Here is a 26638-nt window from a genome sequence, read left to right on the forward strand (position 1 = left end):
ATAGAAGGCTTGGAGGCCTAAGTGACTAGAGAATGGGGCCATGCATCTGGACCTTGTGTGAGGCAGGGAGAGGCAAGACAGCACAAAGGGTTTCCTTCTTAGCCTTCGACACACAAGCACCAGCCAGGGGCAGATATTGAGCCCCATCTGACTGGGCCCTGCTGAGCCCCATACTCTCAGAAGCAGAAGGCCGGTCCTGGCACCACCTACATTTTTTTTACACAGGTAGTCCATGTTCATTGTAGAAATAGGCCACATCACTCTTTATTGGACACCAGCACCAGTCTCTCCAAGCACAGCGGCACGTGGGCAAGGGGCTCCGACCCCTGGCTGGGATGCAGTGGGAGCCTGGCCCCCACCACCACTCTGCTATGGCCAGCACCCTCCTCGGTGCATGTGCCTGATTGCTCAGGTTTGTTCAAACTCCTGTTCACAGTATCCTACACTGAGGGGCTGGGCCTGGACACCCCGCCTGCAAGAGGACACGTACAAACACGGTGAGATGAGCCACTCAGACAGGGGTCACCATCACAACTGTCTTCTTTTGCTCATTTCAGGGGGTTGCAAGCTGCCCCTGCCCATCAGTACTACTCAGAGTCTCACTTCCGCAGACTTCTACTTGGGGTGGAGCCATGTGTCAGCAAGAACCTGCCCCGAGTGATTCTGACAAGGGGATAGCCAGGAACTTTTGGGAGTGCCTTCCTATTTCCATCCTGCCTGTCTCTGCACCCTAGCCCCAACGCTCAGTTCCTTACAAAAGAGGCGGATGTCCAAGGGGTGCCCAGTCCTCCTGGCCCGTGGAGTGCCCTTCAAAGGGCTCTAAAAGCTGTGAATGTGATGGTGGTGGGGGACTAAGGTGCTTTCCAATCCACGTGGGCATGACAACCTGTCCTGAGTTCTCAGCCTCACCTCTAGGCAGCCTCCTTCAATACCAAGTAAACAATATGCTTGGAGACGGTAGGGAACCAGCACAGGGTCAACCAGTGAGTCAGACACTGAGGGCCAGACCCCGCCATGGTGGCTCTCAGCCTGGGCTCTGCTCAGCACCAGGCTATAGCCCTCAGGTCCCCAGGACCTCGTCAGTGGCTCAATCCGGGAAATGGCCATTTATATATAGTCTTATCCCCAGCAGGGGCACAGGCTTCATGACAGCCCATAAAAGCATGGCTGAGAAGACTAAGTTGGCCTGGTTCAAATACTGGTTCTAAGCAACTTTGGGCAAGTTACTTGTCTGTGCCACAGCTGCCTATCTCTAAAACGGGGATAAAACTAACTACTGTATGAAGTTGTGGAGAAGATCAATGAGATAACGCCTGTAAAGGGCTAAGCACAATGCACACCATGGGCTAGGTGTCCGTACGCAGCAGCAATTATTATGTGCTCTTGTCCTGGCAGTAAGGGCCCATGTCACTGACCTACCCACATGCTTAGGAAGGCCCACAGCTTGCTTACCTCAGCAGCTCACAGCGGAAGTGTGCCAAACGTTTAAAGGCAAAGTCCATGTCTGTCACCACCTCACTGCTCCAGAGCCTCTCGGCAACAGCCCCTGCTCTGGGCCTGGAGGAAAGGGGGCATGCACCAAATTGGACCCTGGATCCCCTACAAGGCGGTGGGACACCCACAGGCTACTGCCTCCTGTCTAGGCTCAGGGCCAAGGGATGCGATCAACAACTTATCCAGAGCGACAGTCTGGCTGAAGAGATCCAGGGACCTCCAGGCTCAGCTCCAACTCCATGACGTGAGAAAGTGACCCCACCTTTCCCTCTCACAGACATAGGAACCAGAGTCAGTGGTCAGGGCTCCATCACCATTACTGACAGCAGTGACAGGTGCTCTGAAACATCAACTCCAGACCCCTCAGGCTTGGGAAGGCTGCTGAGGAGCCCGACTAGGGAGTCTTACTATGGAAATCATGGGCTGCCAGGCTGGCTTCTGACCAAGTCCCTGTGCCCTCCAGGCCTGTCTCCATCTCTACCTCACATGCCTAATAGGCTGTTGGAGATGCACAGATAGAAGTTAGGTGAGATGTGGGTACTGCATACAAACAGCAGGATCGCGACAATGCCCCTTTGCTCTCAGGCCTGGAAGGCCAATACTACCCTGGGGTAGCGGGACAGAACTGAGTCTGCAAGGGACACCTGTGCCCATGAACCTAACCCTCCAGGTCCTCAGAGAACCTCACCAGAGCCTGGGGACCAGGTTTGTGCTGTCCACGTACTCTCCCCACATACAGGCCTCTCCACCAATCACCAGCGCCTTCTGCTCAGGATGACCTGTGGGAAAACAAGCTGCAGACAGAGCTGGGGGACCCCTCCCACTGCCTTCTCCTCAGTGGGGTTGTTTCATCTCTTCACCTGAGATACCCAGCCCAGACCCTCCTGCCTCCCACCCTGTGCCCCAGCCCAGCCTCCTGTGGTCAGCAAGGAGAGCACCCTGCTTTCACCTTCAAATGACAAGGGATCCACCTTGTAAAAGTCTTCCCAGTCAGGCCCATAGCTAATGCGGTTCAGGTACCAGGGTGCAGAGAGCAGGGCCCGGAAGCCGGCTGCAGTAATCAGGGCCAACTCCTTCTGATAGCTCACTGGTATATTTTCCCGCCATACCTGGATGACCGTGTCTGGCCGAACCTGTCACAAAAGTTCAATGGTGGAAATGGCACATAATTGAGCAGACTCCTGGACCACATTATGATGCAGGCACCAGGCCACGGGCAGTTCTCTGTGCCCCCCAACCACTGAGCTCCCAGCTCAGGGCAGAGGTCAAGGATTCCACAGGCTGTAGGACAGCTCATCCTGCTGCTCATCCCCCCATCCTTCTCCACACTGAGACAGTGACTATGAGCTCGGGGAGCAAACAGTGGGGTCAGCGGACTCACTGGGAGCTACCATGTATGTCTAAGAGTCCCCAGACATTTCAGCGGATGGGACAAGGTTTCTACAGTGCCCCTGTATGTGGCAGAGGCTGGGAGTATATTGATCGACAATGAAGGAGAAGGAACCCTACTTCAGAAGACCTGCGAGACCCTGGTCTAGGAAGGAAAACCCAGCCCAGGATGCCAATCTCAGGAATCCCAAGTAACCTAGCAGCAGAAATGACTCTTGATCAAATCAGCAGTGAGGGAAGACAGACACAAGCTGCAAAACCCACACCCAGACCTCCGCAACCTTTCTAGAGGGAAAAGGAGAGATGGCCCAAGTGTTCCAAACACGAAAGCCTAATCAAATTCAGGAGGATCAGTCTATTCAGAGGCAGGGAGGGGCTGCGAGAGCAGAGGGAGGCACTGAAGGTGGCTCCTCTCTGCCCCCGGCTCACCTTTACTTTATTATCAAACACCTCCTGCCACACCACATAGCCCTTGCCGTAGGCAGAGAGGATACGGAGCAGCCTGGAGAGTAGAGAAAGCGTCTGCTCAGCTCAAGCTGGCCCTGGGCTAATGGCGCCAGGGATCTTGGAGCCGAACATAGCGAGGGGCCCATTCCCAATGAAGCAGTGTCTTCCCCAGTTTGGAACTGACCACTCCAAACCTGTCACTATTGGACAAGTGACTCTTTCAAGGGGCTCAGAGAGTAGTGAAGCAGGGCCTAGTCCAGGCATGGTTTACCCCACAGGAAGTGATCCAAGGGAACCTACCCACCCTCCTTCCTTTCTTACGTCTCGATGTAGAAGGACTCCAGCTTTTTGAAGTCACTACCAAAGCCTTTCTTCTTCATAAAGGCCTGGATATCTGGGTTGGACTTCCTAAATCCCAAGAGAAAATAAGAATTCTTTCAACATCTGAAAAGCCCAAAGCCTGGGATTAGTCACCTGGCCTCCCACAACCTCCTTTTTTGCCTGAATTAATAATCAGCTGAGGATCTCAGAGGCCCCAGAAATGGAAGCTGAACAAAGCTGTATGAAGAAGCCATTGAACCAGGCCAGGAAAGCTCTGGTCCTGGACCTGAAGAGCTTTGAGTTCAAACTCTCAAAGAGAACACACACTGGTCTCTGGACTACACCCAGGGCTCTGGCACATGGGGCTCTAGCTTCCCTCTCTAACCCCACCCTGGGCGTGTTGTTTTCCCCTTAGTATTTATTCTCTATTCCTGTGGGACACAAGCACTGCTGCCACTCTCCCATCCTCGATGTCTGTATTTTGCTCACATTTTCTCTTGGGATGTTTCCCCCCACTTCTTTCGTGCCTTGAAAAAGGCAAACTACGCCCCCAGTTCCAGCTCTAGCGCCCATTTCTCAAAGAAGCCCCTGAACCTCTTCTGAGCTAAGCAGATCAGAGGACATGGAACTTAGAATTTAATGCCAACCAGACACTGTCCTCTATTAGTCTCAAATTCATCTGTGCCATGACTCCTCAAGCAGACTATTTTAAACCTTCATAATTATAGATGATTTTCCCTATTCTGGATTTTAACAAGTCAGTTCTGTGCCTAGAGCTGGCTTTCCCACAATTATCTGAAGGATATAAGAAAAGGAAGGAACAGTTTTACGTTCATAGCCTCGCCAGGCAGGCAGGGCCTCTCTGTCACTGGAGAGAAAGAAGCCGCAGGACTGGAGCTGTTTGGACTGAGACAGAGTGCTGTCTCCAAGGTCGATCCTGAGGAGCACCCAAGAAAGGCCGCCTGCCAGGGGCTGACCTCTGTTCTGAGCAGGCAGCTCATCAGGCCGGATGGCGAGATCAGAGGGCTCATACCAACAGGCGAAATCGACCTCATCTCCTCCGAGGTGAAGGTAGAAATCCGGGAAGACAGAGCTGATCTCCAAGAAGAAAGTGTTCATGAACTCATAGGTGCTGTTGAGAATGGGGTTCACCGGTCCAAAGGAGCCAGAGGGCTGAGACCCAGAGTAGCAAGGAGTCAACAATCCAGAGACACCTAGGCGGCAGAGAAGCCCACACGAGCATCACAAGTACGCACACCATTCGGCACAGTCACATACAGAAGGACATTAACTCACACTAAGTCATAAGTTGGACCCATAAACATTATACTTACACAGGTAGATAGACTCAAGGACTCTGGTAATCATGAGCACTTAGTCACAATAAAAAAAATACAAATATATCCATAATCATAAACAGAGGGTCAGCACATACACTCTTGCCTTGACACACTGCTTCCAGCAGGGGTCACCTTCGCCCCAAAGGCTGCTCTCATCCTGCCTTTAGGCAGAAAAGCAGAGAGCCAAATTCAGCCAAATTGGCAAAATCTTTCTTCCACTCTAGGACACAACAACCTGCAAGGGCATCATTAAGACAAGGACATTTGAGAAGAATCTGCCCATAGTATAATAGTAAGAAGTGGCTTCCTTCAGACAAATTAAGTTCTGGCTATCTAAAATCCCAGGTGGAAGAGGGACGGAAAACTCTTCCAGGGACCAAGGCTAAGCATGCCACGTCCAAGTGCTAATGCCCCAAAGCCTCAAGAGGAGGAGGCTCAGTGGACTTCCTCCAACCCCTGACATTATGCTTACCAGGTCCCCAGGACTGTGTATGGCCAGGAGTGTCAAATTCTGCCAATACACGGATGCCCCGGAGCCGTGCATATTCAATCACCTCCTTCACGTCCTGTGTGGTATAGATATGGGTGGCAGGGTTATAGGACCCCTGAAAGACAAAAGACACCTTTAAGGATCTCATTTTCTTAAGGCTAGCCAACTAGAGGAGACTGAAAACTCCTCTAGGACTTCCTGGATATCAGAAAATCTACCCACAGCCCTCTGGTATCAGGAACTTCCTTTACTGAACTTATTTATTATTATAATTTTTTTGTATTTTTCTGAAGCTGGAAATGGGAAGAGACAGTCAGACAGACTCCCGCATGCGCCCAACCGGGATCCACCCGGCACGCCCACCAGGGGCGACGCTCTGCCGCGACCAGAGCCACTCTAGCGCTTGGGGCAGAGGCCAAGGAGCCATCCCCAGCACCCGGGCCATCTTTGCTCCAATGGAGCCTCGGCTGCGGGAGGGGAAGAGAGAGACAGAGAGGAAGGAGGGGGGGGGGTGGAGAAGCAAATGGGCGCTTCTCCTATGTGCCCTGGCCGGGAATCGAACCCGGGTCCCCCGCACGCCAGGCCGACGCTCTACCGCTGTGAACTTATTTCATAATCGGCCACAAGCCATCATGTCTACTGTTTTACCTGCGTACATGGCCAGTAAGATGAAGGTATTATGTCCACCTGACAGAATATAAATAATACAATAAAAAGAAAATGAGACCAGAAGAGATTATCTCCTGAAGGTCACAGAGCAAAGAAGTGGACAACTTAACTCGGCCTCAGGTCTCCTGACTCCAAATCAGTGCCATTCCCATGTCAGTGTCCCTAAAACTGGCTGGTGAGGAGAGCAGGTACCCTTGCCAGCAGCGCCATAGCTGGGCTCAAACATCCCATCAGTGTGGGTAGGGTGAAATCAGTACCTACCTTCCTGGTGAGCTCCGGGAAAGTGACACTTTCATATGGGAAGGATGGGTCATCAACCAGATGCCAGTGGAACACGTTGAATTTATTGTACGCCATGACATCCTGCAAGCCAGAGAACACACTGTGATCACACCAAGAGTCAATTCTCAGTCTCAAACTCGGGAAGCTGGGCAGACTTCCAGGCCGCTCCACTCGCCCTCGGCCTGCCCAAGGCTAGGCTGAGTGTTAACAGGTTCCAGCAGACCTTCTCACCAGGGCATGCCTGGCATGGAGATCCAGCACATTTCTTCTTCCCCAGGGCACAGCTGAAGGCAGCTGACTGAGGCAGCAACTCCTCCTTTTGAGATGAGTGGTAGCCACATTAAGAGGAGGGTTGTGGCTATGTAGTACCCTAGGGTCTTCCAAAAGCACCCGAATACTCTGAAGACTAACATTTCTTCCTGCCATTTGTCTTGGGTAGTCTGACTAGAACTTATCCAGACTGTGGGGTCTGCTATAAATTCAGTAGCCCCACAACCCACATACTCAGAAGCTGAGACTGACGCATGTCTCCCCTCCTTTGGTTCCCCCATAGGAGCAAAGGAAAAGGCAGACAGCTGAGCTGGATTAGCCGCTGTCAGGTAAGACTGCCCATCAAACTCAAGACAGTTAGGAATGTCCCCACCTAAGGCTCAGCAAATATCTTCTGTGACCCTGTGCTAACTAAACTAAAGTTAGCTCTGCCGGTCAAAGAAGCCAGTTCCCAAACCTGCCTTCTATATCCCTGCTGGAGATAGCCTGGAAACTGGTCCACAGTAGCCAATGGGGTAGACTGAAATCACTCTTATTATTTTGTCTTACAGCAGATCATCCTTCACATTTTTCCAAGGAGCTCATAGTTATTTATATTCTCTCTGTAAGTCTTCAGGAATATGGCACCTGGGCTATCCCTTGCCCATCACCCCAAAGAAGGCCTAAGGCCTGGGTACCAGTGTGTCCAGGATGCTGGGCAGTGGGAGGTAATGCCGAGATGTATCCAGCAACAAGCCCCGGTGAAGGAAGCGGGGAAAGTCTTCGATCTCCGTCTTGTTGATAAAGAACTGTGTGGACCAAACATTGAACATGTCAGCATTCCAAGGGAGCTCACCATGGGGGTGGACTGGGGAATGAGGAGGTCTCCCGAGAACTCTGAAAAGCCACTCTGTGATTGTTCTGCATGGTAACTGTCTCCCCAAATGCCCCACACCTCTACCCCAATGACCATAAGCAGGAATTTGATCAGAGAGCAGCTGTCCTAGGCTAGCCAAAAACAGCTGTCCCACACACCATTCAGCCTACAGATTCTGCACCTTCACTGACCATTGATATGTTTTCCTCAAAGCAGTGTTGTCTCCAGGTCTTTACTAAATAATGACTCAGGGGAACTACATTACAGTGATTTTAAACAGGCCAAGTCTAATAAACCAAGTTTCTATTCATGTCTCCTTGTATACTCTTATTGAGGCCCTCTCAAGCCACTAGGAGTTTGTCTTAAAGCAAAGAAGATACTTCCTGGTCTCCAGGCATCTTGAACAACCTGGCACTTAAAAGGAGCCCTTTTTGAGGGCTCACACTCACCGTGCCCTCAGGAGATCTCCAAACAAGCTGGCTAAAAGTCTCCAAACCTACAGGGAAGCAGAGAGGCAGAGTAAAGACTTAGGGAGGTGGGCGAGAAGCATCCATCTGGGAGGTGACAGTATGGTAGAGGATGATGCTCGGGCACCCAGCAGAAGGCTTGATGGTTCTCAACTCTAGGATGGGCGGGGGGGGGGGGGGGGGGGGCGGTATAGGAAGGTGGTATCAATGTTTACTCTATTTTATTTTGGGAGGTGGCAGTGTGAGGGTTTTAGTGCCCCTCCTAGGAATATAGTAACCCTCAAAGCCAACATACCTCTTTGCCATATTTCCAAAGGCACAAAGTTATAAGAACATTCAGAGGTGTGCTTGTAGGGACAGATGCAGAAACATCATCTGCAAGGGGTTACAATCTTTTAGGGACAGCACTCAGTGAAGCTGAGGGAGCTGAGAAAGGGGCCCTAGCCTGCTAGCCTGCTGCCCTTGCACTTACTGAACTGTGAAAAAATGATCATGAGCTTGAGTTTCCAAAGTGCCTCGGTCCCCAGCTGGACCAGGAAGACAAAGAATTATCCCATTTCCTCTTCAGAGCTTGAGTGGAGACCTAGCTCTGCGGGTCTGAGGTGGGTCAGGTGCAGCCACACCTGCACTGTTCCCAGCAGTCGCCCTGGACCGACCAGTTCAAGGATGCACACTTGACTCCAGCAAGGCCATGGCAGGCATGCTGAGGCCAAAGCACTGTGTATTCTCAATGCCGCAGCTCCACTTCTAAAAACCAAGCAGAGTCCCCACGAAGGAATCCCAGAGTTTTCAAGTTTCAGAATGAAAGAACCAGGGTCACCCAGCACCAAGTCTGAGGCAGACTGCGAGACTATCCTGTCACTTCCTCCCCTGCCTGATGCCTAGTGTCCCAGACCCCACCAGCCTCGCTAATTGTCAGCACCACCACTAAAGGTGCTGGAGGGCAGGAGGCCAGCATGCTGCTTCTCCACAACACTGGAGAGGACAGATGAGGGGAAGGGGATAAAGACAGACCAACTGAGGTTAGGGACTTTGTGAGAATGTCCTACGTCCTTTACCAGCAGGTGTTTTACCAAAAGTAGTAAAGGTATTTGCCTAAGTCTATATTTTACAATAAACCAAGAGGAAGGACATAGGTCTACTACCTCTCAGCTAAGCAAGTTCTAATGTCCTTCCCAAATAATACAATTCTACATATTTTACTACTATTTACTTTTTTTTTTTGACATTTATCTATTTCTTTGATATGGTTTTCCTTTTCGAAAGAACCAGGCTATGTGTCTTTAGTGAGAGCTGAATAGGCAGTGTCTGTGGCACAGTCCCCCTGTCCTGGCTGCTGGTCCCCAGCTGGCACCCTGAGCAGCAGCCTGCAGGGTCCCACCGCCTCCACAGAGTGTGTGCCCATCTGGTGGAGCTGCTGCCCCTGCACAAGTAAAACCTGTCAGCTTCTGGGGAAAGCTGTAAGGAGATCACTCTTTTCAGGGAATGGGAAAACAGTCCACATGCTCTCCACAAAGAAAGCTGCTGGACCCCATCCTGTCCTCCCACCCCATCAATGCCAACCACCCCACATTCCTCGGTCTCTCCCGCATCAGCCCCGTTACCTCGGAGAGCTCCCCAGATGGTCTGAGACTGGAGGAGACACTGCTCATTGTCTATGGTCAAGGTGTCTGGAATGACAGAGATAACCCCACGTGGTTAAGGATTTCTATTCTCAGATTATAAACCACATGTTCTGTATAAATCCTTGGATTAAAAAACAATAGCAAGCCTGGCCAGGCGGTGGCGCAGTGGATGGAGCGTTGGACTGGGATGCGGAGGACCCAGGTTCGAGAACCCGGGGTCGCTGGATTGAGCGCGGGCTCATCTGGTTTGAGCAAAAAGCCCACCAGCTTGGACCAAGGGTTGCTGGCTCCAGCAAGGAGTTACTCGGTCTGCTGAAGGCCTGCGGTTGGGGCACGTATGGGAGGGCAGTCAATGAACAACTAAGGTGTTGCAACGCGCAATGGAAAATCTAATGATTGATGCTTCTCATCTCTCTCCATTCCTATCTGTCTGTCCCTGTCTGTCCCTCTCTCTCTCTGAAAAAATAAAATAAAATAAATAAAATAAAAAAATAAAAAAACAATAGCAAGATCACGTTTTTTTTTTTTTCAAAGAGGAGACATCCCCAGAGCAGGGCAGCTGCAGGTTGGCTATACTGGGGCCAGAATGGAAGGGTAGTCACCTAGGGGCCCTGCAGACTCTAGTAGATGACACATGACAAGAGTCAGGCTGGAGCAGAGTCCTCTGCAAACCACCACTCAACTTGTGGGTCAGTTTCTTCCCCAAGAAACATTAATTCCTCCAGCCTGCAGCTGAAAGGAGGAAGTCTGATGGCAGACTTCCTTTGGAGGGGTGACCCCAGGTTCCGACATTCCCGGGGCCTTTGTAACTGCCCCCCTTTCCCTTTCTTCCAGACCTCAGCTACCTCACCCAAGGACGTGAGAAGAAGTCAAGACCTGAATGGCACTTTGGAGACCAGTAAGACCCCAAATGCTGCTGCTCAGGGAAGACGGGAGGTAGTCACAGGACTGCCTCAACTCAGTTCAAATGACCAAAAACTTCCCTTTTCCCCCATTGTAGGAACTCAAAGAGAAACCCAGCAAAGTGTATTCACATTCTTAAAACAGCAACAGAATTACTCTTAGTCCAGAAAGCAGGTGACTTGTAAAACTCAGTGAACAGCCAGTATGATCATCCAGTCAGCCTGCAAACATTAGTTGGAGGGCACAGGAAAAGCTCACCTTCTATGGCTCTTGGTACCTGGTGGCCCTTGGTCCCCACAGTCATGAAGGGCTCTAGGCCCAGCTAGTACCAGCAACTCAGGTCAGGCCATCTAGAGCTACAGTTCCAGATAAGTGCTTATTCTACTAGAATGGGAACAGGGTGGTACTTACAGTTCTCCACTGAATCCAAAGAAGGCAGCTGGTCACATCCAGGAGTGGCCACAAAGACAACCAACGAATGCTTCTCCAATGTATGCTGTTTTCCTACAAGAACAGTGTAAATTCTGGTGGCTGATCTGCCACCAGAGGCAATAGGCAAAACCAAAGCCCTACAGGAGGGTCCCCAGCTCTAGTCCCTTCAGCTCACGCCTGTGGCAAGAGAGAGGGAGGAAAGCGCAGGTGCCCCTTGCACATGTGCAGCCAGTCAGCCTTTTCATTTGGTCACAACCCTGCTCTCCCTAGGAACCCCTCCTGACAGAGTGTGAATGATCTGGGTCAGCCCTCTGTAACGTAGACTGTAGTTCTGGCTGGGCACAGTCCAAACACACAATTCCAAGACCTCAGCACCTGCTCTGAAACTAGAGGCAGCTCAAGAGCACTCAAGGCGTGGTCTGCGGGTTAGCTGATTTGTAAACTGTGTTACTGGCTGGTCACCAGCTAGGAAATGTATGTGATGCCAGAATGGAAATCAATTATGTCAGAATAAACACACTGTTTCAGTCTAACACTCTTTTCATAGGGAGGTCTGGTGAGGGTAACAGTTTCACATTCTGGTGTGTAGGCTTCCCATCTAGCTGCAGATGGGCGCATGAAGTGGCACTGCTACTGAGGGCCCCAGATGAAAGCTTTCCAACCTTGGTAAAGCCCGGAGCTAGTGTGAGCAGGTGAGAAAGATGACGGGGGATCCTACCAGAGGAGTCCCAACATGATCAGCTGGTGGTGTCCCAGCAAAGGCACACGCTCATCAGCCCATCCTGCTTCCTTCCCTCCACTTCCTGATCAGGCTCTCTATCCGAGGTACCTTTCCCCCATCAGCAGAAAGCCACCCCTTCAAGCCAACACACTATCTGATATAGTATGAAGATGCTAGTAAATACTGAAAAAAAGGCCGAAATACCAGTGTTGTCTCTTCCCACCCTCCTACAGGTTCTTCTCTGTGACCTTCAGGCTGTGATTGTACTGTCCTAAGCCTGAACCTCAGTGAACTCCCTCTCTCCTGTCTGGAGCCAAGGGCACTCCCACTGGCACCACATCCATGACTTCCCATGGCACTACAAGGTCATGGACAGAACCTCCCGGCAGAAGCGAGGAGAGAATTCAGAATCAAACTGGAATCCCAAATGTTATCCATCTCCAGGCAGAAGAAACCCAAGAGCCTTGACCTATGTCAAGAAAGCCTGCTCACCCCTTCCGAGCAGCCTTAGCAGTTAGGTGCTGACGAAAACAGAGGTCTAGGTTGAAGTCTTGGTTTTAACACTTGTTTCTAGACAAGGGACCCTGGGCAGGTAAGTTATTTTTCCTCTGAGCTAGTTTCCTCATCTGTAAAGGGGGTTGTGGCAGAGCCTACATCACAGGGCTGTTGGGAAGATGAAAAGTTAATGCATGTGAAGTGCTGAGCTCAGTGTGTAGCACATGACAAGTACCCAAGGAAACGGCCATCCCAAGTCCTCTCTCTGTAGCCACTTCCTGACACGCTATCCACTCCTCAGTCTACCATAATCTGGCTTCCTTTCACCACTCTTCTGAAAATGCCTTAACCAAGGTCCGGTGGGTCTGTAACTAAATCCTAGGGACATTTTCCAGTTCACTGATTCAACAACTATTCAACAACAAATAGTTACTTTGTGTTCGGTAGTTCAACGTGCTGGGGATCCAGCAGTGACCAAGACAGGTAAAACTTCCTGTTGTCACACAACTATATTCTCACTCCTTCTGAGACCTCTTGGCATCATCAGATATCCTGGAACTTCTAAACACTAAACTCCCTTGTCTTAGGGAACACTGTTCTCTCTTGGTTTTCCTTCTAACTCCTTGAACATGCTTCCTCATTCTTCTTTTCCTTTATCAACTCCTATGTGCTGTGTTCCCCAGAATCGCAGACTGCTTGTTTTCTCTTATCTTACCCTCTCCCTGGACAGGGCCCGCCCTCCACTCCACATCGACTGAAACTCCCAAATCTGACTTCCCACGCCAGTGCTTCCAAAGCTCGATTCAAACACCTCTGATCAGGTATTTCAAACGCACCTCGACACTTCAATACAACAATGAGCCAACTCTCCATTCCTCTTCCTGGTCAATCGTCTCTCTGATAACAGCATCATCTATTGATTTACCCAGACCATGGTTACCCTCCTCCTGCCACCTTTCTGAGGAGATCACCAGTTAAATCATCCAACATTTATGGACTGTCTACTATGTGTCAAACATGGCTAAACACTGAGTTACAACAGAAAAAAAGAGAAAGATTCAATTACGTCTTCTAACTACAAAAACTACAAATCTTTACTATCTCTTATCACCATCTTCCCACTTCCATTGGTCAATGCCTTCAATCAGCCTCTCATAAATTCTCACCTGGATCTCTGTAAAATAACTCTCCTAGTTGGTCTCTCCCTATCTCCATATATGCCTCATTTCAATCTACTCTCCCTTGTGTGTGGTGTGTGTGTGTGTGTGTGTGTGTGACAGAGACAGAGAGAGACAGAGAGAGTCAGAGAGAGGGACAGATAGGGACAAACAGGAAGGGAGAGAGATGAGAAACATCAATTCTTCGTTGCGGCTCCTTAATTGTTCATTGATTGCTTTCTTATATGTGCTTTGACCGGGGGGGCTACAGCAGACTGAGTGACCCCTTGCTCAAGCCAGCGACCTTGGGTCCAAGCTGGTGAGCCTTGCTCAAACCAGATGAGCCCATGCTCAAGCTGGCGACCTCAGGGTCTTGAACCTGGGTCCTCCACATCCCAGTCCAACACTCTATCCACTGCGCCACCACCTGGTCATACCCTTGTGATGTTTTAATACAAAAATCAGGTTAGGACAATCTCTTCTCAGAGTCTTCCAGTGTCTTCCCAACACTTTCAGGATAAAGTCCAGAATCCATTGGGTGACTGTAAGAGCTCCAGCCTAGTCTCTCTGCTCCTGTGTAGAATCTCATAGTAGCACAATGACTCTTTACAGAACCCCGAAAACTCCACATTTTCTCCATACTTTTCTTTGCAAGTATTGCGTCCTCCAATTGAAATGAACTTTTTGTTACTTCCACATCTCACCTGATTAAGAAACAGCTCTTGCCTGACCAGGCAGTGGAGCAGTGGATAGAGCATCGGACTGGGATACGGAGGACCCAGGTTCAAGATCCCAAGGTTGCCAGCTTGAGCGCGGGCTCATCTGGTTTGAGCAAGGCTCACCAGCTTGAGCCCAAGGTCACTGGCTCGAGCAAGGGGTCACTCAGTCTGCTGTAGCCCCCCGGTCAAAGCACATATGAGAAAACAATCAATGAAAATTAAGGTGCTGCAATGAAGAACTGATGCTTCTCATCTCTCTCCCTTCCTGTCTGTCCCTATCTGTCCCTCTCTCTGACTTTCTCCGTCACAAAAAAGAAAGAAAGAAAGAAAGAAAGAAAGAAAGAAAGAAAGAAAGAAAGAAAGAAAGAAAGAAAGAAAGAAAAAAAAGAAAGAAGAAAGAGAAAGAAACAGCTTTTTATAAAAGTTTTCCTTTTAGCCCTGGCTAGATAGCGTGGTTGATTAGAATGCTGTCCCTATACGCAGAGGTTTTGGGTTTGGTCCCCGGTCAGGGAATATATAGGAACAGATTGATGTCTCTCTCTCTCTCTCTCTCTCTCTCTCTCTCTCTCCCCCCCCCCCTTTCTTTCTCTCTAGAACTCAATAAATTTTTTAAAAAGTTTTCTTTCCATAAAGCTTTAATATCCTGGCCCTACCCTTTCCTAAGAGAACTTAGAATGTGATCATGAAGCAACACATACATACATTTTGGGGTAAAATTTATCTTAATATGCGCTGTTCACCTATCTCCTCATTTAGGCTGTGAGTTCCTCAACAGCAGGGACTGTGTATTTCCAATGTCTGACATGTGAGAGCCATTCAATAAATATTTGCTGAAAATAATAAATGATGCTAGAATTTTAAACATGCATATTTAATGCTGCATATGTACAATATAATGACTCTGCCACATGATAATCAGGCATAAATGGCAAACAGTTCATGCAGAGATTACTTTTATATATCCAAACCTAGTATTTTGGGGGCTGGGGTAGGGGATGGTAAGAAGACACCCAGGCACACAGAAAGGACCTTTTCAGTCACTGCTCTGAAGACCCCTGGGTCCATAAATCTAAAGATTCAGGACTTCCCACTTCCCTGGAAGAGACAGCTCATTGCTGCATTAGGGGATCTGGAAACTGTCTTAGCCTCTTCCTCTACCAGCCTTTCTCCCCCTGAATCAAAACATTTCTCTCGCCTGACCAGGTGGTGGTGCAGTGGACAGGGCGTCGGACTAGGATGTGGAGGACCCAGGTTCGAGACCCCGAGGTCGCCAGCTTAAGTGCAGGCTCATCTGGTTTGAGCAAGGCTCACCAGCTTGAACACAAGGTCGCTGGCTCGAGCAAGGGGTCACTTGGTTTGCTGTAAGCCCCCCACTCAAGGCACATATGAGAAATCAATGAACTAAGAAGCCACAACAAAGAATTGATGTTTCTCATCTCTCTTCCTTCCTGTCTGTCTGTCCCTCTGTCTCTGCCAAAAAAAACCAAAACCAAAAACAAAAAAAACCCATTTCTCTCATACCAATGTTTTTAATTCACAGAATCTTAGCAGCAGGGAAAAACACATTTGTTGGCTATAATGGCACTTGGTTTGGTTTCTGGAGTGGTAATTAGGGAAGTCAACCCAGCCTTTGGCACCTCCTCTCTCTTTCACATGTACCCTGCCCCATGGTCGTGGTACTCTCCGAGGCTGGTGCCAATGCTGCAGGCTCTCTGTGCCCACTTTGTTCCCCTCCCCTCTCACCTTTATATACATAACATCCAGGCTTCCTTTCCCCATTCCCAGCCTAATAAAAATCCTTGAAATCATTCATTTCTCACTCATTTCTTCATTCCAACCAAAATATATCAAGCACTTACTATGCATCAGGAGCTGTGCTAGGTGCTGGGGCAGTTAAAAACAAAAACCAGCCCTGGTCCCTGTCCTTGACAAGCTCACAGTCTAGTAGAAGAGACAAATTTAAACAATTACAAAACAGCACTGACAAAGGCTACAGTGGGTATAACAGCTATCTCCAAAAAGGGAAGCAGCTTAACCTCGGAGGAGACCTTTGACCAAGAACCTTGAACCCTGAGTTCGTGTTTGCCAGGCTATCAAGAGGGGATGAGGTACTCCAAAGCTTGGGAAGCAGTTAATGTACAAGTACAATGGTATGGATAGGGGAAGAGGCAAGGCCACCCCCCTTCTAATCACACTTCTTATCCCAGTACAGCAGGAGTCTGAGAACCCAGCTGCCTCGAGCCTGGAGCGCCTCCATAGTGCTGTTGAATTTGGTGTGGACCACAGTGTCTCCTCCCGAAACCCAAGACTTTACATCCTCCAGGGATGTCTAACACCCACTCAGAAGTGCTGCTGATCCAGCCCACAAGAGAGTCCCAGATGATCCTCCTTCCATCTTCTTCTGTAAAAGCTGTAGTTAAAAGCTTTTCCCTACTTTTAAAACTTGTTTAGTCTCCTCCTCTCCCCCGGTAATTCCACTGAAAAGAAAAACATCTCCTTATAATTACAGTTTCCAAGAGATAATCTTGGTTAACATTTGCAGTCTTTAGAGTTTTTTGTTTTTTTTTTGTAAAAACAGAGAGTATTAAATTTTAAAACAAAAATGAGATCCTCATATTAATTTGTAACTTTTTTTGCGTGTGACAGAGAGCTAGAGGGACAGACAGGAACGGAGAGAGACTAAAGCATCAATTCTTTGTTGCAGCACCTTAGTTGTTCATGGATTGCTTTCTCATATGTGCTTTGACCAGGGGGCTACAGCAGACTGAGTGACCTCTTGCTCGATCCAGCGACCTTGGGCTCAAGCTGGTGAGCTTTTGCTCAAACCAGATGAGTCCGCGCTCAAGCTGGCCACCTCAGGGTCTTGAACCTGGGTCCTCCACATCCCAGTCCGACACTCTATCCGCTGCGCCATTGCCTGGTCAAGCGACAATTTGTAACTTTTTTCCCACTTACCAAAATAACCTGCAGATCTTTTAATGTCAATATATATTGATATTGTAGGTTCTGAATAGAACCCCATTTTTGAGATATATTTAGAAAGACATTTGGGAATACTTTTAAGTTTTTGATATTATAAACAATGTCTAGTAAATAGTTGTGTGTGTCCTTTTAAAAATAAATTGTGAGAGATTTTTGTAGAAAAATTCCTAGAGGTAAAATGCTAACCCACCAAAAATACGAAGTCTTTTGGTTTTGACACTGCCAAATTACCCTTCCCAAATTATTGTAGTGCCTTCTGTCTGAACCAATACACATTGGCCCATCTTTTCACATCCTTCCAAAACTAGACAGTCTCAATGATTTTCACCAATGCCAGCCTGATCGATAAAGAAATATTATCATTTTTAAATGTGCATTTCTTTACTAATGAATGAATATGAGCACTACTTAGCATTTATTGGCTATATTCTTTGCACTTTTTTTTGGTTTATTTTATTGATTTGTAGAGATCTCTCTACATTTTAAACATGTCTCTAAAGTTGCAAATATTTGCCCTATTTGCACTTTATTTTTTAATGTTATTTTGCTTTACTCTTACACAGTGAAATCTGTTAGTTTCTTCCTTTAGGGTTTTCCTTCCTAGCTGGCTTAGAAAGGCCTCCTCTACCCCTAGGAGAACTTGAATAGTCTCCTTCATTTCCTTCTAGTATTTTTATGGCCTATCTTTTATCTTTACAACTTTAATCCACCTGGAATTTACTTTTTTTTTTTTTTGTATTTTTCTGAAGCTGGAAACGGGGAGGCAGTCAGACAGACTCCTGCATGCGCCCGACTGGGATCCACCCGGCACGCCCACCAGGGGGCGATGCTCTGCCCATCCGGGGCTTCGCTCTGTTGCGACCAGAGCCACTCTAGCGCCTGGGGCAGAGGCCACAGAGCCATCCCCAGCGCCCGGGCCATCTTTGCTCCAATGGAGCCTCGGCTGCGGGAGGGGAAGAGAGAGACAGAGAGGAAGGAGAGGGGGAGGGGTGGAGAAGCAGATGGGCGCCTCTCCTGTGTGCCCTGGCCGGGAATCAAAACCGGGACTTCCGCACACCAGGCCGACGCTCTACCACTGAGCCAACCGGCCAGGGCTGGAATTTACTTTTGTGATTAATATACTTAATTTAAATTTTTTCCAAATGGATAATAAGCCATTCCTATCCATTTATTGACTAATTTATCTTTTCACTTTTAATTGGAAATGCTTCCTTTATCATATATTAAATTCTCATGTACATATGAATTCTTGCTTATCTCTGGAACTTATTTTCTTGGCAATCTTACAGTCAGGGAAATCTACCATGTCATCTCTCTCATCTTCTGTCACTCTGCCCAATGTAACTGCCTCTGCTCATTCCTGGGCCCACACTCCCATCCCTTTAGGTGTCGTCTGTTCTCCTCCACAAACCACCTGCACTACACATCGCACTCCACCCCCCCCAAACCCTCTGGAATCTTGTTCCATGATTATTTAAGTGCCCAAATCCTCAGTCTCTTTTATTTCCTCCTCAACTGAAGCTGGCTTTCCCCAGGAATGCTACTTCTCCTGGAGTCGCTGAGAAGCAATTCCTTCTCAGGTCCTCAGGCTGGGATCTGGGGCTGCTGTCAGGTCCTCTAGCATCAAGTGGGGGGAAAAACACCATCTCTTCTGTGGCCCAGGCCATCCAGTGTGAAATCTTGAGCCTCTCCTTGTCATAACACTCTGCAACTTCCTGGTCTCTTCTATATTTACCCAAGATTTCAGATCCTGGTTCCTAGTCTTATTGTCCGTCTCAAGGCTGGTTATCATCCTAAATGATTTCAATACTCAAGAGGAAGAGTATGTTCTGGCTTAGCAGTTATCCAGCATCTTCTTCCTCGTCCTTAACACCCTCTCACAGTCACTTTTGGAGTTTCTTGTCCTCTGTAATTGTTTCAACTCATCTCTCAAGCTTCAGTGCTATATAGCTATTTACTAGACACTAGACACCTCACACGCAACAGATCCAAAGTCAAACTTACTTTTTGTAATTCTCATCCTCCTTCTAGCCTCTTCATCACTCTCTCTCTTTTTACCATCTTCCCTCCTTTCCCTTCCTCTCCTACTATCTTCCCTACCTCTGTGAATGACAGCAGAATACAAATTGCTAGTAAGTCTGGAGTTGTCCTGAGATGACCTGGGTCTCCAACTTTTCTAGCTCTGGAAATGGACGCTCCACCTGGAGCCGTATGTGTCAACCACACTGACCTCCAGTGCCTTGAACATGGCACAAAGGCTGCTTTCCGGGAGGCCTTTACCACCTGCAGTTCCTTCCATGTGGATTACCACCTCCATCTCCACCAATCTCTACTTCCAGAGTTGATTAGACAGCTCTTTGTGGAAGCCTCTCCAAAGGTACCTACACATGCACACATACACTTGGCTGGGCTGCTGGCAAAGCACCTGAGTCTTCCATTATCAGCAAAAACCACACTGTATGTTTGTATTCCCGTCTCCAGAGACTGTGAGTTCCTCAAGGATGAGGGCAGTTCAATTAATATTTTTTGGATCAGAGCTACTGACAATCTCTAGTTGCTTAAAATCCTGCTTGTACTAAGGAAGAAAGCCAATCAGAAATACTACTAGAATCTAATAACGAGTGAGGTATCAAAATATTTATAACCTGAGTGCTATCGATTAAGCAATTAGATGTTAGAAGTCACTAAAGTAATTCACATTAAAGTGTGATCAGAGCTTAATTCCACCAGAAGCTAGTTTTCCAAATCACTAATTGGTATAATGCTTGATGAAGATACTTATGAGTAGATTACCCCAAGATTGCACAGTCAAGAGAGCACAATTTTTGCAGACAGACAGACCTGCCCGAATTTCTGTTCCACCACTGCCAGCGCTACAACCCTGGACATATTAGCGCCTGGAGTCTCAGGTCTGAAAGGTGGGGAAACACCAACCTCACAGAGCTGTTATGAAGATCAAAGGGCATAACATACAGCAAGTGCCAGTCCTTCAATAAATGCTAGTTTCTTTCCATTTTCTACTTCCTTTTTCCTAAAGACGGTTTTCTACATGGCTGGAGGAACCCTGGGGCTGGGAGCTTCCTGTGATAACCACGTCACAGAGCAGCTTCCCCGAGGGCTGTTCATGAGATTCTTCCAGAAGCCCAAAGGCTCCATGAGTATGTGCTGCTACCTGTACGGAGAACAGGCTGACACGCCAACACATAAAAGGAGCAGAAGCTTGCCACTGTGACTGCCTCAAACTAGGACTGTGGCCCCAGTCACATGATCAAAGCCACTAATGTGAGATCCCAGTACTAGTTCCCACAAGGACAAGGTCAAACAGGACAGAATTTAAACTTCCCATCCAGTGGACCTGGTAAGCCATGTGCCCCCATTCCAAAGCTTTACAAGAGAAGGAGAGGCTGCTTACTGACACCGGAGCTGACAAGCGCCCAAATTTCCTGCATCTGAGTGCAAACATCCAGAGAAAGGGTTCTATATCACAGCCAAACCCCTCAACCAACCTCAGATGTGGACACAATTATAGCACAGCACTACTGGCTGGAGAGCAGGTTGAGTGCACAGCCAGGAAACTTAAGCAATAACAGAAGCTTAAAGCAGAAGCAAAGGAAATGAAAGAGAGAAGTTCCTGACCCACCAATGGGTCTTATTCACTACATCCAGGAACAGAGAAGCAAATCCATTTCTCTGTGAGAGTGAACAACAGACCCATAAATGTCGAGGCAGATCTCAAAAAACCCTTCACACAGGTACCTCTGTCACTGCTACAGATGCAGCCTCCTCTTTTTGGCTGACCCTGCTACCAGTGCCCTGTCAAAGTGGGACAAAGCTCCTACCGAATCTAACTGTATAAACCTCTTGATGAGGCACAGTGAACCTTCTTTATCACCAGGGTCAGCAGAGGAAATTTATAAAAAAGGCAGAAACATAACAGTGACCTCTTGCATTTCTAAAAGAAGTAACAGGCAGTAAAACTGTCCTTCTGTATAATGAACAGGGAAAGGGTTGGGTTTTATGCCTTTAACAGGCTAATATATTGACATGCACCAGAAAAACACAGTGTGCCTATAAGAAAATAAGCCTACACCTAATATTAAAAACAAATACAAATAAAAAGAAGGTATCTACAGGCAAAAAACTACAACGTCCTGTGTCTGGTGGTAAGTGTTGGAATCCATGGGAGTCCGAAAGACCAGAGTATCAGGCTTTATTGAAAGGAAGAAAGGAACCCTGCCAGGCACTTCTCCCGGGGAGAAGAGTGCCGGTTAAAGACTAGGGGCGAATTATATAGTGTTTGGGAGAGCCTGAGGGGATAATGAGGCAAAAGTCCTGGTATGCCCGGAATGCTCCTCCTTGGTGGCTTAGAGCATGTGGGTGTTGAATCAAAAGTCCTGGTATGTCCGGAGCCCCTCCTTGGGGCAGCTTCTCAGCTTTTTGGAATTCCTCTGTCTCAGGGGCGATAGTCCAGTAAGGGTGAGGTCTGACAGATAAGTGGAACACCAAGAGGGCAGTTTGAAATACACATATCTATCATTACTCAACTCTGTGGTTACATATAAAAGAAAGGCAGTTATTAATTTTATAATATATGCTGAGGGGTGATGAGGAGAAAGAGGAGGAAAAATTGGAAAATTATTGCTTCTTCTGGAGAGAACTCAAGAAGGGAATCTTGCTAAGCCAAGTCCCTCATCCAGTTAAGGAGGTCGTCAATTTCCATGCTGTGAGGTCTGAACTAGGCGATGTCCTCGAAAACCTGAGTGAGGAAGTAAAAAAATTTTGTGAGGTAATAATTGTTAGTTGCTTGCTGCGAGTGCCGGGTGGACAGAGTGACATGGTGATGCATGGTCTCCTGGATGAGCCTCATGAGATGTGCTGGTCTGGTTCCCCTTGAGTGGGAGGACATGTAGAGATTTTTAGAGACAGGGAACCTGTTGGTGTAAATTTTTTAGAAGGATTGAATATGTGTGGTTAAAAAGGAAGAGGGTTTGGAGAACATTCAGGAGGGAACTTCTCGGGCTGAGGGGCGGCTTCTTCCTGCTGTCATCCCTACCTATTTGATATTTCCCTCGTGAAGTTCTTCTTGGGGTATTGAGGAATAGGAGTGTAGGAGCATTTGATTGAAGATAATCCTTGAGATTTCACTCATCCCGGCCTGTAGGAACTTAATAAAGAAAGAGGCAAGTATTTGGAGATCAGGAATGCAGAGATTAGGAGGGTTGTATAGCGGGGGTGAAAGTTCTTCCACGGTAAAGGTAGAGATATTTTTTCCTGGCAGCCCTGGAGAGAGCAGTTAGTTTGAGCTAAAAGAAATGTTTCAAGCCTGTTTGTAGGCTCTTCTTCAGCCAAGAAGACCCAGCGATCTTGTCCCCTTACTATGTGAAGGACAAAAAGATTGAGAAGCATTAAGAGGTCAATGCTATTCATTCTCCTAGTTCTTCAGGAATATGGGAGAGCTTTAGGGTAAGGGGACCTATAAGGGTTGAAAGATAGGATTTAGGAGGTTTGCTAATATAGGGTTTCAGATTTTTCTGTTTCACGAGGGCAGGTTTCAGGGTTGGTGTGTAGGGTTAGGTAGATTTTTCCAATTTTCTGATTGGCGAAGGTCTGCATACAGTTCTGTAAGAAACTAGTGAACAAACGTAAAAGGCATGGTCCAAAAATTAGAAAAATAAATAGGAGAGTGAATGGACTAATGAAAGGCAATAGTCAAGACACCCAGTTTGTGTGAAACCACTGATTCCTTGTTTACGAATTCGCTTGGCTTCAGAGAGAGAGAGAGAGAGAAGGGATAAGACAGGGAAGTGGCAAGTCCCCCTGCCCCTAAACCTACTTTTATAGAGATTCCTAAAGCAACAAGAAGAGAAATTACCTGTATAGCTTGTTTGGTCCTTATATTGATGGGTAGTGTACTAGGAATTGAAAAAGGCTCATGGGATGGGATTAGGTTGATATTTGGGGTGAGACAGATTAGGGTACAGGTTTCTGTTCAATTAGTAGGGAGATACATATACTTGTGGTCCCACATGAGTAGAAAGCCCCTGATTGGGTGAGGCAGGCTGAGAGGTGAATAGAGAATAGAAGGACAAGGGGTCGGTTTTATTTCTGTTCCTGAGCTCCAGATGGTCAGGGTGGAGGAAAGAGTCGTCCCAGTAAGTGGGGAGAGTAGAGCATTGGTAGCTAGAATGACTGATTAAACATTCTTTGAAAACCAGTTTTCTGACTGTACAAATTCTTTTTTCTCAGTACAAACCTATAACCTGCACAAACCTTCTACAACTTACATAAACCTTCAGCTTTCATGACTTTCTTATCCAGAAATAACTGGCCTTCATAACAACTTGCTTTTCCTTTTTCTTTCAAAAGTATTTCCATACCTTATACCTTCTATTATCAAAACCATACAATTCCTTTCTAGTCAGAACTCTTGATTTAAAAAATTTTAACCTCTAGTGACAAGTTGACTTTCTTTTTATCCTAGTTTCCCTTTTCCCAAAGCCTGACTAAAAGAGTCCTTAGTTTTTTCATATATTTGCCATACTTAGACCAACCAGCTTCAGGTTTGTGATTGGAGTAAGGCATGCCGTTTTTCTACTTTAGCAGCAGTGGGAGTTGTTGGGATCACGATGTGTGGGCCTGTCCATGTGAAAGTCACTCCTTGGGTAATGTAATGCTGGAAGTGTCTCTTGGACAGTCTTTGAACAGTTTGCTGAGTAACCTATAAAACCTGCAATTACTTAGGGAAAGGGTGGTTACATTTCTACACTTTGCAGTCAGAGTTTAAGTCCTATTGACCACTGCTTCTAGCTGGAATTAGCAGCAGGTCCCAGCCTATAATAGGCATGGGGCATTGAGATAAGAGAAATAAAGGAGATACTATACATTAAATAAAGTAACAAACTCAGACTGTCAATACCCATAGTAGAGATCTTTGAGGGATAAATAAAACTTAAATATTCAAGCGAGGTATAGTATATGGCCCTTGTGTTTACAAGAAATGAGATTAGATTATCTGCTATTTGGAAGAAATACCTTAGGCTTGTGAACGATGTCCTTGGGCCTTCAGTGGCAATTCCCAGCATGCTGGGCAAGGTCAGGTCACAGATAGCTGGAGCAGGGCTAGAAGAGACTGAATCCTCCCTCCACAGAGCAAGGGGGCAGCTTACGTTCTCGTGTCCCTCTTTCCACAGCACAGGTGTGTCCCTTGATGGGGTCGGGAAGCCTGGCAGGCTTCAGTTCAATGACCTTTCTTTCCACTATTGAAGTAGGGCCCTGATAGAATCCTCTGAAGCCCTTTAGGGCGCTGGAGCCAAAAGCTGGTATTTCCTGACCTCTTTTGGGCCTTATTTGCCTTTTCTCTTACTTCTTTGGTCATTATAGACCTTAAAAGCCATGCTCAGAAGATCTCACTGAGGGGCTTGACTAAGAGCAAAATTGGGAATTTAGTGTTTAAAGAAGCCTATTAGACCAAGGAAAGAAAAGATTTGATCTGTGGTGGTAGGTGGTTGGAGACTGTGGAGGATCTGAGTTTGATCTAGGGTGAGACTTCAGGTGGTGGGGGTTAAGGCGATGCCTGGATAGACTAGGGACTGAGAATAAAGTTGAGCCTTAGTAGAGAAGACATGATATCACTTCATAGTGAGGAAGTTAAGGGTGTATCTTCTTGAGGCAGGCAGGGAGGGGCTGCAGAGGAGTAGATCATCTACATATTGTAAGAGAGTACTAGTTTTGAGATTGCATGCTGCTAAATCCTGAGCTAGTGCCTGCCCAAACAGGTGTGGGCTGTTTCTGAACCCCTGGGGTAAGACAATCCAGGTAAATTGCTGGGCTGCATTAGTGTCTGGGTAAAGGCAAACAGAAAGTAAGAGTCAGGTTGTAAGGAATGGTAAAGAAGGCATTCTTGAGGTCTAGGACCATGAAGTGAGTGGTGTTTGAGAAAATGTGTGACAGTAACTTGTAGAGATTAGGAACTACTGGATGGAGGGGAATTACTGCCTCATTGATTAGGTGTAAGGCTTGTACGAGGTGATAAACTCCTGAAGGTTTTCGAACAGGAAGGGTGGGGTACTGCAGGGAGATTCCTTGGGGATGAGTAAACCTGGTTTAAGAGGTGGGTAATTACTGGTTTAAGGCCTTAGAAACAGACACAGTTACACATTAAACAAAGACTTTACATAAAAGTTATGAATTAAGGAGTTTAAATGAGAGTGCTTTACTTGTTTCATTTCAAATTATATTAGAGATATTTTCTAACAAACAAGGAGACAAGATGGATTATTCACTCTCACAGTGACGATTTTGGTTTTTTTTAAGCTTTTCGAGATGGCAGGGAGTTGCCAGCATAGAGGGGAGAAAGAGAGAAAGCAGACGGATGGACAGTGCGAGCAGCTGGATGAAAAAGGAGGGTCAGAATCTGCAGGAGGAGGAGGAAGAGGTTAAAATATTGGAGTGGCACCACATGGTCAGAAGAGTCAAAAGGATTTAGAGCTCTGAGGAGAGGGGAGAGGGCAAGGAGAAAAGAGGCACAGTCAGTTTGTAAGGAAGGAGGAGGGGTCGGAGAGGAGACAGACAGAACTGAAGTTTGTAAGGAGGGAAGAGAGGTCAGAGATGAGACAGGCACCGCAGCCAGAGCCACAGCTTCTAAGGAGGGGGGAGGGGGATGAAGAACACAGTGGAGAAGGGAGAGGCCCCCGGCCAGCAGGGGAGGAGAAAGAGAAAGAGTGGTATTGCATATGAATGAGGTGAGGTTTCTTTGGCCATAACGGCCTGCATGTAGAACAGAAGGCACAGAAATTAAAGACAGGAGAGAAGGGAGAAGAAAACCTGCACATAAGGAATTTCTGATGCCCTCTCTGTCTGGTGGCAGAAATTGTCAAGATCTCTTAGGATATTGTAATCGAATGTCCCGTTTTCAGGCCAATGGAAGTCATTGTCTAGTCTGTACTGAGGCCATGCCCTGTTACAGAAGAAGATTAATTTCTTCAGTTTGAGGTCTGAGAGACCGAGTTTGGTGAGGTTTTTTATGAGACATCCTAAAGGGGTCTGGTCGGAAGGCTTAGACTCTGAAGAGCCCATAGTGAAGACAGATGAGCAAGAGGGGGCGTCCCTGCCTTTTGTCACTGTCCCAAGAGGAGAGAATCTCCGAATGGGGGAGTCATCCCTGATAGAGGTCGTCACCACCTGTCAGGGAGCTCCGAGGACAAGAAGTCTGAGAGAGTGGAGAGGTTTGGCTAGGCGCCTAGTCTTCCCTGCAGTCCACTGAGACTGAAAGTCAAACCCCTCAAAACGTGAAGCGTGTCAGAGAAAACCGTCCATCCAGAAAGGGGTGTTTTTAGAGAGAAATTTGGAGGCCAATCGGGGAAGGAGAAGGGAGAAACTCCATACCTTTCTCTGGGCCAGCAGGGGTTTAGGACAGGGTTAGACCACCGGCCAATCAACCTACAATTACACGTCCCAACAGAATCAAGGAGTAAGCCCGGGATGAGCTGCTGCTGCCCATTGCTTCCCTGGTTGTAAGTTTGGATGGCAAAGAGGGATCATCCAGGCAGTTAATACCCTGTCCCGGGTTTTGGCACCAAA

General features: G+C 47.5%; 1 protein-coding gene across 2 annotated transcripts in view; it reads right to left on the reverse strand.

The window, feature by feature from the left end:
* HEXA (hexosaminidase subunit alpha) overlaps window positions 1-26638 on the reverse strand; it is a 43250-nt gene that overhangs the window by 2985 nt on the left and 13627 nt on the right. The window contains exons 2-14 of one of the 2 annotated variants that reach the window (XM_066387983.1): window positions 10965-11057; window positions 9630-9695; window positions 8008-8054; window positions 7380-7490; window positions 6412-6513; window positions 5464-5596; window positions 4685-4865; window positions 3652-3738; window positions 3313-3385; window positions 2444-2627; window positions 2183-2273; window positions 1453-1557; window positions 236-472 (exon numbers count right to left, since the gene is read on the reverse strand). In XM_066387983.1, coding sequence (XP_066244080.1) covers window positions 409-472; window positions 1453-1557; window positions 2183-2273; window positions 2444-2627; window positions 3313-3385; window positions 3652-3738; window positions 4685-4865; window positions 5464-5596; window positions 6412-6513; window positions 7380-7490; window positions 8008-8054; window positions 9630-9695; window positions 10965-11057 — 1337 coding nt within the window. In that variant the 3' untranslated portion in view covers window positions 236-408. Of the gene's footprint in view, window positions 1-235; window positions 473-1452; window positions 1558-2182; window positions 2274-2443; window positions 2628-3312; window positions 3386-3651; window positions 3739-4684; window positions 4866-5463; window positions 5597-6411; window positions 6514-7379; window positions 7491-8007; window positions 8055-9629; window positions 9696-10964; window positions 11058-26638 lie in introns of those variants that run through there. The other variant, XM_066387982.1, reaches the window with a different exon arrangement.

Source organism: Saccopteryx leptura, chromosome 6, assembly GCF_036850995.1.
Source record: "Saccopteryx leptura isolate mSacLep1 chromosome 6, mSacLep1_pri_phased_curated, whole genome shotgun sequence".
Classification (NCBI taxonomy): Eukaryota; Metazoa; Chordata; class Mammalia; order Chiroptera; family Emballonuridae; genus Saccopteryx; species Saccopteryx leptura.